General features: G+C 41.6%; 1 protein-coding gene across 1 annotated transcript; it reads left to right on the top strand.

Annotated features, from left to right (window-relative positions):
- The first annotated feature begins 6,917 nt into the window (after positions 1-6,917).
- LOC112293888 (glycine dehydrogenase (decarboxylating), mitochondrial) lies at positions 6,918-12,228 on the top strand. Its single transcript, XM_024543838.3, has 10 exons — positions 6,918-8,370; positions 8,603-8,851; positions 8,975-9,052; positions 9,211-9,507; positions 9,660-9,785; positions 9,946-10,131; positions 10,497-10,763; positions 10,928-11,116; positions 11,284-11,361; positions 11,485-12,228. Exons 1-10 carry the CDS (start codon positions 7,159-7,161, stop codon positions 11,917-11,919), a joined length of 3,117 nt encoding a protein of 1,038 aa, XP_024399606.1. The 5' UTR covers positions 6,918-7,158; the 3' UTR covers positions 11,920-12,228.
- Positions 12,229-12,491: the final 263 nt, after the last annotated feature.

Below are 12,491 nucleotides of genomic sequence, written 5' to 3'. Positions count from 1 at the left end.
GTGTTATGATGAGACCAAATAGTGTATATCCACATTGTAATAAATTTTTATGCAAAAACTTATTATTAATAGAATATAAATCTTTCATGACATCCAATATACTGAACACAAGGTCATTTTGAATATTAAATATGTTGTCTACTTCTAAATGCATTGAATTTAAACATAATAAAAATAGAATCTATAGAGAATTATTTCTTCTTTAAGATGTATGTACAAGAGATAATAAAGATACATAATATCTTTTCTAAATATAATATCTATATCTTTCTATCAAATTATATATATATATATATATATATATATAAGTTTATATAAAACATCATTTTACTTTAACAAAAAAGATAGATAAAATGTTTTATTGTTAAGGTTTAAATTTTATATGCTATAATTAAAAACTAATTAGTTTTTAAAGAATATGGTTATACACATCACTAGGTTTAGTCTTGTATTCTAATAATATATTTTTGATTAAATTATATTTTTTCTATTACATTATAGAATAATTTTATCATATTTTTTTCTTCAAGTGATTTTTTAGATTTCAAGAGTATTTTAAGGATCTTAATATATCCTTTAACAATATTATATCTATTTATGTTTGAAATTTTTAGATAAGATATGATTATAGATTATATGTGATATATATATATAAAGAATATAGAGTGTCTTTGATTGTATACCATAATCAAATATACAAGTTGAATTTTTTCAAAATATCTTCAATCAATTGAAAACTATTTTTATGTAGCTTTGTTATTTTTTCCAACATAATCTTCAGATTGATAAGAATAAAATAAATCTTACAATAAAATTTTATTGTATACTTTAATTAAGAGATTTTAGGTCAATAAAGTATCATGGACATATTGATACTAATAAAGATAAGAGCAATTAAATAGAAGCAAGTAAAAGTAAGTAAATTTGATGATATTTTGTAGAGAAGGTTCTTAAAAGCTTCATAGATATGGGTTTGATTTTTTAAGTGTTTATAAGTGATTGGTAGATTAAAAATTTGGCTAATAAGTTTGCCACATGTTGCACATGTTGACTATTCGTGGTAGCTGTAGATTATGTGGTGCACATATTAATCACTTGTCATACAATTTGACTATGTGGTGCACATGTTGAGAACTTGTCTTGCAAGTTAGACACATATCTTGCAATTGGACAAGTATCAAATGACCTAAAGAACATAACTACATAGCTCATTCATTAGATAGTATATGTGCTGGCAAGAGTGAAGCCTTCATAGCAAAGTTTTTTTTGTATTCTTATCTTAACTCAAGAATTACTAGTTTCTTTTTATTTAGCAATAGTCATTCTACTTTCTATCTTATATCTATCATTGATTTGTCTACTTTCACTTTTTGAGTGACAAAAAGTGTATTGGTTCTGTAGAGTTTTGTTATGATTCATATCCTTGATACAAAGTCAATTATCTCGGTATGTGTTTTTTAAATCTATTTCCAACTTTTGTAATTAATTTTTAATTTTTAATTGGTAGTAAGAATCTGATTAAAATTTATCATTTTTTTTTTTTTTTTAAATAATTGACTTTTTAAACATCAATTTATGCCTCATAATATAAAATATATTTGATTTATAAAGACATAATATCCTAATCAACTAGTTGACCAACAACACTTTCATTCCTACTTTTAGACCTATGATATCTAAGCATCTTTTATTTTTGATTTTTCAAAAAAATATTCCTTAATTTTTGCGTAAATTAAAGATTTAATATAATCTTATAAATATTTTGATTAAAGTCTTAATTTTGTGAATTCTTTTCAAAAGTATTGTCTAAGTAGATATAAAGCAAATTAGTAATATAAAATCTACTTTTATACTAAAATACATCTTTATTTATTTTAAATATATATATAATATTTTTATTTTAAATAATTATTATATATATATATATATAAATATAAAATAAATCTTCTAGTATATGTATGTATATATATATATATATATATAGATATAGATATATTTATACATATATAAATAAAGTATTTTTTTTTAGAAGATTTAATGGCATGTTTTATAAAGAATAGAACTAAAAGGTGACATTTGTTGCTTAAATTTTTATTTATTTATTTATTTTAAATAAAAAATAAAAACTTTTTAAATTACAAATCTCTCAAACTATTCATTTTAACATAGATTTTGGTCTTACTTATCTTATTGATAAGTCTTCAAATTAAATAGTGATAGAAAATAGCCATTGATTGTTAATTTGATGGCAATTAATAATTTAAATCAAGTTGCATTTATTTACATTAGATCATTTAGAACTTGTTGGAACAACGTTTTAAAATGATGTAATTGCATATAATGTTAGGCATTGTTGATGTTGTATTTTATTATAGGTAGTCAAGTACCATATAGAATTTTTTTTGCAATAAATTAATTTGAATTTATAAAAATTTATATTATAGACAAAAAAACATATATCTGTGTAATTGGATTAAATTAATCATTAAGTTATTTTTAATTTTTTTAATTGTAACCAACATTATATACAAGGTATTCATTTTTGATAATATACATTTTATTTATTCATTTATTTATTTTGGTGATTCTATAATATGTTTTAATGTAGAATAAATTTATTATCTTTCTTTCAAATGCTACTTTAAATTCTAACATCAACACTTTGAGGATGTCACAAATTAAGAAAAAAAAATACATACATATGTATATTCTTTTACATATCCTAACTAAATAAATGTCTTAAAAGAACATAATAAGGAAAAACATTAAAAATTACATTTTTTAAATATATTTTTTATTTATTTATTTATTTGGATTTTTTTTTACCTTATTTAAAATATCTTTAAGATTTCATATTTGATCAATATTAATTCAGAGTTTTTGTGTAAATATGGAGTTTGGTCTTTATTACTACAATCAACTTATACTATTTTCTTCTACATTATGATTAAAATATGGTACACTTTTTCTACAAATTATTTCAAATATTTGGTGTTTAAAATCTAACTAATTTTACAAAAGCATTTTTTTAACGTGATTTTTTCTTCTCATAATACTCTTTGAGCTATTCTATAGTACTTTTATATTTTATTGCTTTACTTAATTTCTTACATTTGACAATTTTTTTTGTTTTGATTTGTTTGTTTGTTTGTTTGTTTGTTTGTTTTTTGTACTTTACAATGACCATGAAAGATAATATGTATCATGTTTTATTATTATGCTTCTATTTGCACAAAATTTTGTTTCTTCCTTCCTTAGCTAATTTGTTTTCTCAATTGAGATAAACTAAGACAATCAATCCATGTCAATGTCTATACTAATTTTTAAAATTTAAACCTCCAAAACTTCAAAAAAAGTATAAATTTTCATGTATATATATATATATATATATATATCTGGAATTCAAAAACTAAATAAACATGGCGTTGGATTATTACGTGAACTAATGAGTAATTTCATATCGTCTGAGTAAATATAACAGTCAGTTTTAAAGTACACTTATTTCACAAATTTTCAAAATTAATTTCATTTGTTTCAAAATCCATTGTATCTGGCTTTTCAAAAACTAACATCGACAAGAAATTGCAAGATGAAGGAGAAGTTCCTTCTAAAATATGCTATAATACAAAAAGTCTCAAAAAATAAAAATGTAAGAACAGAAGGGAAAGAATGATAGATGATGTGCAACCACCAGCTATCCGCGATGACACCTTTGCAATGACGAAGATCGGCCCTGAATACCGACATTGCAAGGACCGACAGCTGAACTGTGTCATAAAACAACCAACAGCAACAGAAAAAAAGTAGTAACACACAGGTAGCGGCGGTAGCAAAACAAGAAAATGCAATTAATAAGCAGAGGCAATGACAAACATCCAAAGGCAATAACAAACAAGCAGAAGCTCACAATGCATGCGGATTCCCTTCACTGCAGAGTGCAACTCACACTTTTATATATACACACACGCACACACACACAAAAGTGCGTGCCGAAACTGCTCGTGTGTCTAGATTCCTGCTTCACATGAGCACCCGCAACGGTCGAGAGCACGAATGGTGCCCATTCTCAACTAGAGATGGCGCTGCGTAGGCTACTCGACCGAGACCTCGGCAATCCAGCCCACGGTCTCGTCATGGCACAACGACTGAAGCTGTACACCAGTGACCAGTTTCTTCTCAGGTCCTCGCCCCTAGAATGCCCGCAAAATAACCCGGACAATGCCACAGCGTGTGGTCAGCTCATCTAGGTTTGTGACCCTCCGCCTGCAGTTGAGAACTTCCCCAGCGCTTGAGGGTCGGGTGATGCCGTTCAAATGTTCAGAGCCGTCGAAAGGCACAGTTCCGAACGATTGGAGCCAGTTCGTTGAGAGTTCTAATTATATCTCGACATCAGCAAGCGGTGTAGCACCCTGGCTCATGTGCCTCAGGAAGATTCTTGGCTTCTGCTGTGAGACTGGGTTCTTTGTCGTTTTAGGAAACTGTGAGTGGCCGCTGTTGTAGTTTAGAATAATTGAGCGAAATGGGGTAAATTATGACCAGTAGGCCAGCGTTCCGATCCAATAATAATGTGTCGAAAGCACCTGGTGCATCGGAGATTCCCTGGTTGATCTGTTGGAAGCGTCGTGGAAGGAATTCCGCTCGATGCCACTGGATCTGAGATCCGTTCCATGCTCCGATCGGAGCCCCAGATGATTGGCGCAGCAGCCTTCGTCGTCGCCTTTTCCTTGCATCGGCTTTCTATAGAATCGCTCCTTCGTTCTCGTATTTTTTTGCTTCCCAGAGGTGAACGAGATTTGGTGGCTCATTGGCACGATTCCCTTCGCCACCGTCCTCTCCGTGCACTGACCACGAACTTGACTGACTATCTTGAGAGATCTTCATCCTGATGCTCTGCAACAAAAGTCTGTTAATCAGATCGGATTTACTGTGGATTACCAGCGACGATGTTTGGAACTGGAGGGGCTCTGCTCTCCGATCTCTAATCGGAGTAGTTCGACTGGAGTTGCTTGTTACTTTAACCCTTATTTTATACTATGTTAAACCCTTATCATATTTTTTTGAGTTTACTCCCTTAGCCTTGATTACATTTTCAAGAGTAATTTTTCTCAATGGGTAATTATTACAAAAAGTGAAGAATAATCTACCTTGTATGGCCGATGCTACTGATCAGTTTATATTATATTATTTCAAAAGTAAGTTGGTAGACTATGTAATCAACTTGACAGAATCCCTATGCAATGACAAGGTGGGTAAACCTTATCTTTCACATTAGATTCTCATTTGAATTCTAAGATGTGGTTGTCAAACAACTGGTGTCATACAAATGCAGGATGAGGGAGAAATTCTACCCTGTAGCACTCTCTGTTGTGATGAGGTCCAGAGATCAAAAAGGACTGAAGTAAAGCTTGAGTAGATGAGGACCATTGGAATTAAAGGCCACTGTGTAAAAAGCTTGTCATCATAGTCATCACCACTTTCATCAGGAGGAAATGACCTGCCTGCAATTTACAGATTCATGCACATGCCATGTTGCATCATCTGAGTCCCCATACAAAAAGCCAAAGACCTCCTAGACATATATATATATATATATATGTACTTAATAATACTCCATTTGTGCTAGTTTACAACCACAAAGCCACAAGAAAAATAGTAACAGCTTACAAAGAGCATAACATAAAATACATTATCACTAGAGAATAATGCATGACAAGAAACTAGAAAACCTCTGGTTACACCTTGCCAATAATCTAGAATAATAGTATATACAGATCTGAGCAGCTCACTTCACTAGAATTAGTGGGGACAACACTATTATTACCATTCCATTTTCCCTGCATGTTCTGTGATCAAGCAAGTCACATGTGGCAAACCCAAAATCCATCTTAACTTTATTGGTGCATTAAACCTCCAAAATCTTCATCCCAGTTTGGAGTTCAAATATTCTGCATCTCTGTGAACTAGTGGCAGAAAGGGCCATCAGTCATCAGATTTTTAAGTCTCACCCTCAAATGTGATGTATGTTCATGAACAGCATGAACCCAAGTGGGATAATGTACTGGGAAAAGGAATGAGATTTGGAATCAAAAGCAACCAGTTGTCATTCATGGCTGCCCATATGGCATGTCACAAAGCTTAGGCTGTGGTACCAGACCTCCACAGGAGGCAGTTTTTTACATGGTGATGGGGATGTCAGCAATGCCACTGTTCTACAGCCACACAATATTAAGCAACATTAATCTTCAACTTCAAATCAGTCCTTTTTCCCACACAGCCCTCCAGGAAAATATCTTACCTCTCCCTCAAACCAAAAATGATTGATACTTAATTCCTCTTAACTGCCATACAGGTAAAGTCAAAGTTTGGCAGCAACTTAAAACAGCTACACAAATCTACCCTCTCAGAGACTAATTTCTCTTCGAATACTGGACGATGTCGAAGGTTAAAAAACACATCCGGTGAAATCACCATCGAAACTCACCGAATCAACAAGAGCTTGTCGAAAGTTGATGCAGACCTAAAACAATTGCAGGGTAATAGTACGAACGGTTATGGAACAGGAATGGGTGGCTTGAAACGGCATCGGTCATTTAAGAAGGATCCGCACACAGCATGATCGCACACACGTTATCCTAAATTACCGAGCCAGGGCACGGCACGGCTCAATGCGACAAGCTGGGGAGAAATCACGGTGTGCAAGAGCAACACCGCAAGAACCCAGCCCAGGAACCAAGCCGACCTGACCAATGGTAGGGGACAACCTCCTGCAATGCCGGAGCAGCAGATCCACACACCACTCCCGATCGATTGAGCGGTAGCAAGCAGGATCACGCATCCATCCCATCTTCCTCACCAGTCCACGCAAAACAGGACATTAATAAGAAAGCGGGACCAGATCCGTATGTTAAACGATAACAAGACTGAAAGGCACTCTCTGCCACAGACACACGGCGCAGAGCAGCCCTTCATTCGCTCGCATCTGCCCAGCAATTGCTAGTTTGAGCGGTGCAATTGTATATACAATACTGACCCCCGACACCCGTTCTGTTTAGTAGTCTTAGTTACTGTGGAGGTACACGATCGAGGGCTTTCCGTCCTCTCTACTACTTCCATTGCCGTCATTCATAATTTGAAGCCGAGGGAAGAGGTGAGGTCGACATGGAGCGGGCGAAGCAGCAGGTGGTGAAGCGGCTGGTGCAGCAGGCGGTGCGGCGGGCAGCTGCGCCGTCTGCGCCTGTGCGTTCTGGCGCTGCGTTGCGAGCTGCCGCTGGCAACGAGACGCGTCGGGGATTCGGCGCTTCGCTGCTGCGTGGTAGCGGGAATGGAGTGGTGCAGCTTCCGCTCGGGGTGAGGGCCATTTCCGTGGAGGCTTTGAAGCCCAGCGACACGTTCCAGAGGCGTCACAACAGCGCTACCCTGGAAGAGCAGAAGGCAATGGCTGGGATGTGCGGATTCGAGGACATGGACGCCATGATCGACGCCACCGTGCCGAAGTCCATCCGCAGGCCCGACCTGAAGCTGAGCAAGTACGCGGAGGGGTTGACGGAGAGCGAGCTGTTGGCGCATTTCAAGTCGCTGGCGTCCAAGAACAAGGTGATGAGGTCCTTCATCGGAATGGGGTACCACGACACGCACGTCCCCACCGTGATTCTTCGCAACATCTTGGAGAACCCCGGATGGTATACCCAGTACACGCCCTACCAGGCAGAGATCGCGCAGGGGAGGCTGGAGTCGCTTCTGAACTTCCAAACCATGATCACGGATCTCACAGGTATGCCCATGTCCAACGCGTCGTTGCTGGACGAGGGTACCGCTGCGGCGGAGGCCATGACAATGTGTAGCAACATTGCCCGCGGCAGGAAGAAGACGTTCTTGGTGGCGGACAACTGCCATCCCCAGACAATTGAGGTGTGCAAGACCCGAGCAGACGGGCTGGGCTTGAATGTTGTGGTGGCGGATTACAAGAAGTTCGACTACAGCAGCAAGGACGTGAGCGGAGTGCTGGTGCAGTACCCGGCCACGGACGGGTCGGTGAACGACTACTCAGACTTCGTCAAGAACGCCCATGCTCATGGAGTGAAGGTGGTGATGGCGACCGATTTGTTGTCTCTTACGGTGCTGACCCCTCCCGGTGAGCTGGGAGCGGACATGGTAGTCGGATCCGCTCAGAGGTTTGGAGTTCCAATGGGCTACGGAGGGCCGCACGCCGCGTTTCTGGCAACCTCCCAGGAGTACAAGCGTCTCATGCCCGGGCGTATCATCGGTATGAGCATTGACGCCACTGGCAAGCCATGCCTCCGGATGGCCATGCAGACTCGGGAGCAGCACATTCGTCGTGACAAGGCGACCAGCAACATCTGTACCGCTCAGGTAGGTTTTTGGGAGAGGAGAGGAGAGGAGGAGAGGTTTCTTGATAGCTGAAATGCACGAGGAATCTGTTGCGCGCAACACGAATTGGCTTGATATGTCGATTATAAGGGGAATTCACCGCGTTCCTTGCTGCGTGCTCCACCAATTCATGTTCCGGCAACTGGTTTTGGTTGTCGCTGATTGATAAATCTCGCCATGGAGGGATGTCTGACGAAATTGGAACTGTTGACAGGCTTTGTTGGCGAACATGGCAGCCATGTACGCCGTATATCATGGCCCTGAGGGTTTGAAGACGATTGCGAACCGAGTTCATGGATTGGCCGCAGTATTCAGCGCTGGAGTGAGCAAGTTGGGATTCCAAACCGGATCCGCACCATTCTTTGACACAGTGAAGGTGACAGTTGGTGAAGGGCAGGTGGAGAAGGTTATGAAGGACGCAGTTGCACACGGTGTGAACTTGAGACAGTTGGACTCGAGCTCGGTGAGTTGATCGAAAGCCGTATCTGGTCGCAATTTTCTGCAACCGGTTGTTTCGGGGTAACCACACGGAGGTGATATGTATGCTGGTTGTTCTGACGTTTAGCTGCCGGTTACGGATGCACAGGTCACGCTATCTTTTGACGAGACCACGACAATTGGGGACGTGAACACTTTGTTCAAAATTTTCGGTGGAGGCAAGAACGTGAGTGCACATCATTGTGGAATGTCCCCTACACCTTGCTTGAAGGGAGTGATTGGTTGATACGGCGATGTGTGCCTGTTGGGTTCCCTTCTTTTTGTTCTCATTACTGGAGTCTGGTTGCACCACATGTCTGAGTTTAGATGTTTCATTGGGTCCAGGTTGGGTTTACTGCCGAGCAACTGGCAGGGGAGGTGGAGAGCCGCCTTCCGTCCAGCCTGAAGAGGGACACCCCATTCCTGACTCACCCGGTGTTCAACCAGTATCACTCGGAGCACGAGCTGCTCCGATATCTTCACAGGTTGCAGGCGAAGGATCTGTCGTTGGTCCACAGCATGATTCCGTTGGGCTCGTGCACGATGAAGTTGAACGCTACCACCGAAATGATACCAATTACATGGCCCGAAATGGCCAACCTGCATCCGTTTGCCCCGGAGGATCAGGCCCAAGGATACCAGGTACGTTGTCTGGCGTGAGGGAGTGGTGGTTATTTCTGTGTCGATGCAGTGGATCATCCACGGGCGACCGCTTGTTGAATACCGCTGCTGGATCGATGATCGTCTTTCAGGGGCCGGACACAGGAGGGGACTGACTTGAATCCGTTGTGCAGGAAATGTTCAAGGAACTGGGTGACCTGCTGTGTGAGATCACGGGGTTTGATTCTATGTCCCTGCAGCCCAACGCCGGTGCTGCTGGCGAGTACGCAGGGCTGATGGTCATCCGTGCCTACCACCTTGTAAGATCGTCGGCGTGACCTGCTGTTCGGTGTTGGGAGTGTTGCAATTAAGTTTGGATACGCTCACTGTGGGGTCGGGGATGGGATGGTATTGTGGGACTCAGGAAGTGGCAATTTCTTAGAGGCAAAGTCTGACTTGCGCAGCTGTGATTGCCCTCAGGCTCGAGGAGACGCGCATCGTGACGTGTGCATCATTCCAGTTTCGGCTCATGGAACGAACCCTGCAAGTGCAGCCATGTGCGGGATGAGAATTGTGACTGTGGGAACTGACAAACACGGGAACGTGGATATTGCCGAATTGAGGAAGGCAGCAGAGAAGCACAAGGACAATCTGTCCGCTCTGATGGTGAGTATCAACCGATGTTGGTGGGAAGAGACGGAGCTTGACTCGGGATTTCGGTTGGATAGGGGAATGGAATGTGTAGATAAGACGAGCAGCATCAGGGCTGCTGGAAAGGTTGTAGTCTGTGTGTTTGCATTGGGTCGAAGTGACTGGGTGTCACGAACAGTGAGTGTGGCTTGGACAATGCTCGGAGCCCGTGGTGGAGAGAAATCGGCATTGCTGGCCCGGTGGGGAGGTAGATTAGCCTGCTGTTGAGAGCTGTGTCGAGGTTGAAGTGACGGAACTGAAGGGCACACGGTTTCTTGGATCTGTCGTCTTTGTCAATAGTGCAGATGACCCACAAGGTTGATGGCTTGACCCTTGAACAGGTGACTTATCCTTCGACGCACGGTGTGTACGAGGAGGGCATTGATGAGATCTGCAACATCATCCATCAATACGGTGGACAAGTGTACATGGACGGTGCCAACATGAACGCTCAGGTGGGGCTTACCAGTCCTGGTCACATCGGAGCAGACGTGTGCCATCTGAACTTGCACAAGACGTTCTGCATTCCTCATGGAGGAGGTGGCCCCGGAATGGGACCCATCGGAGTGAAGAAGCATTTGGCTCCCTTCCTCCCATCACACCCTGTGGTAAGGAAATCCTGGCTTGCTGCAAAAACCCGAGTTCTTTGTGTGCGAGGGATTTGTAATTTTTGGTGTCGAGTCTGGAGAGTCGATTGGGATGGAATGACTGGATTGTGTGACGGCAGCGCGGTTTTCAGAACGACCTCTGACGATTAAGTATCGAAATGCAGGTTGGCACCGGAGGATTCCCAAGGCCGGCCAACACTCAACCATTGGGGCCCATTTCTGCTGCACCTTACGGATCAGCACTGATCTTGCCAATTTCTTACAGCTACATCGCGATGATGGGGAACAAGGGTTTGACGGATGCCTCCAAGCTCGCGATCTTGAACGCGAACTACATGGCCAAGCGTTTGGAGGTTGGTGGATAGGATGATTCAACACTCAGCGACGGGTCTTTGTTTTTGTTTTTGTTTTTTTTTGTTTTTATTGGTTTTTGTGAATATTGGGCACAACATGGATTCAGCAGTCGTTGTCACTGTGTTACCGTGGTGTATCTGACCGACATGATGTGGCTTGCGTGCAGAACCATTATCCAGTTCTGTTCCGGGGCGTGAACGGAACGTGTGCTCACGAGTTCATCATCGACTTGAGGAAGTTCAAGGTACTGAATGCCGAGAAGCCCTGAGTAGTGAAGTGAAATTTTGCCTGGATATGAAACATGAGGAATGGGAGGTTTAGGGTTCATAGTTACTGAGCTGCTGATTATGTTGCGTGTGTATCACAGGAAACTGCTGGAATCGAGGCAGAGGATGTGGCGAAGCGCCTGATGGACTACGGTTACCATGCGCCAACCATGTCGTGGCCTGTGTCCGGCACGCTCATGATTGAGCCGACGGAGAGCGAGAGCAAGGCCGAGCTGGATCGGTTCTGCGACGCCTTGATCTCCATTAGAGAGGAAATCGCAGCAATTGAGAACGGAGAGGCCAGCCGCGAGGACAACGTCCTGAAGGGTGCCCCTCATCCAGCATCGGTTGTGATGGCCGACGACTGGACCAAGTCCTACTCGAGGGAGGTTGCAGCATTCCCCGCATCGTGGGTGCGAGCATCGAAGTTCTGGCCCACGACATCGCGTGTGGACAACGTGTATGGAGACCGCAACCTCATGTGCACGAACCCGTCCGCGGAAGTTATTGACGAGAAGATTGCAGCAGCCGCTTGAATGGTAGAATGCAGATATGAGTGTACCCCCGCATTTGGAGGGTCCTAAATAGTGTACTTAATCGTGAAAGCTGCCCACAACATATCGTACCTCGGCAAAGCGGTTGCTGAGTGTTGTCATGGTCAGTAGAACTCTGTCGTCCTCGTGTTGTCGACACGGCGTAAGGATTGTATAGCTGCTGTAGATCCATGTTAGGCGCGCCGCGTCTCTCACCGTCGTGGGGTAGATCAGTCGATATTGCAAGCATGAAAGCCCATGTATCTGATGATTCTTTGAACACAAAGTGTTAACTGGATTTCAATTGTACAACGATCTCTAGCACTCGATTATGTGTCGCGACCTTGTTGCATTTGAATGTCGTCACTGTCATTATGGCTGTGTTGTCTGAGTAGCACCTGAGCCTGGGTGGTCATACTGAAAAATCCCAGAATTATGTGAGCTCGTATTATGTTTTAGGTTAATGCTGGTATTGGTATTGGTCCATATTTAACATAAGCCCTTGACTAATTGGGTATTAGTTTATATCACATTAGGAATGTTGCTGTTATGCATGGATATATCCTTGCTGATTT

This window comes from Physcomitrium patens, chromosome 16, assembly GCF_059467195.1.
Source record: "Physcomitrium patens ecotype Gransden chromosome 16, ASM5946719v1, whole genome shotgun sequence".
NCBI classification, from domain to species: Eukaryota; Viridiplantae; Streptophyta; class Bryopsida; order Funariales; family Funariaceae; genus Physcomitrium; species Physcomitrium patens.
Note: the sequence above shows the minus strand (reverse complement) of the source record. Positions and strands in the feature narration are given on the sequence as shown.

Excerpts from the sequence above, each read along its gene's own strand:
- LOC112293888 (XM_024543838.3), top strand. The coding sequence starts at position 7,159 with ATGGAGCGGGCGAAGCAGCAGGTGGTGAAGCGGCTGGTGCAGCAGGCG. Across the intron at positions 10,764-10,927 it reads TCCTCCCATCACACCCTGTG|GTTGGCACCGGAGGATTCCC; the intron begins GTAAGGAAATCC and ends ATCGAAATGCAG. Across the intron at positions 11,362-11,484 it reads TCGACTTGAGGAAGTTCAAG|GAAACTGCTGGAATCGAGGC; the intron begins GTACTGAATGCC and ends TGTGTATCACAG.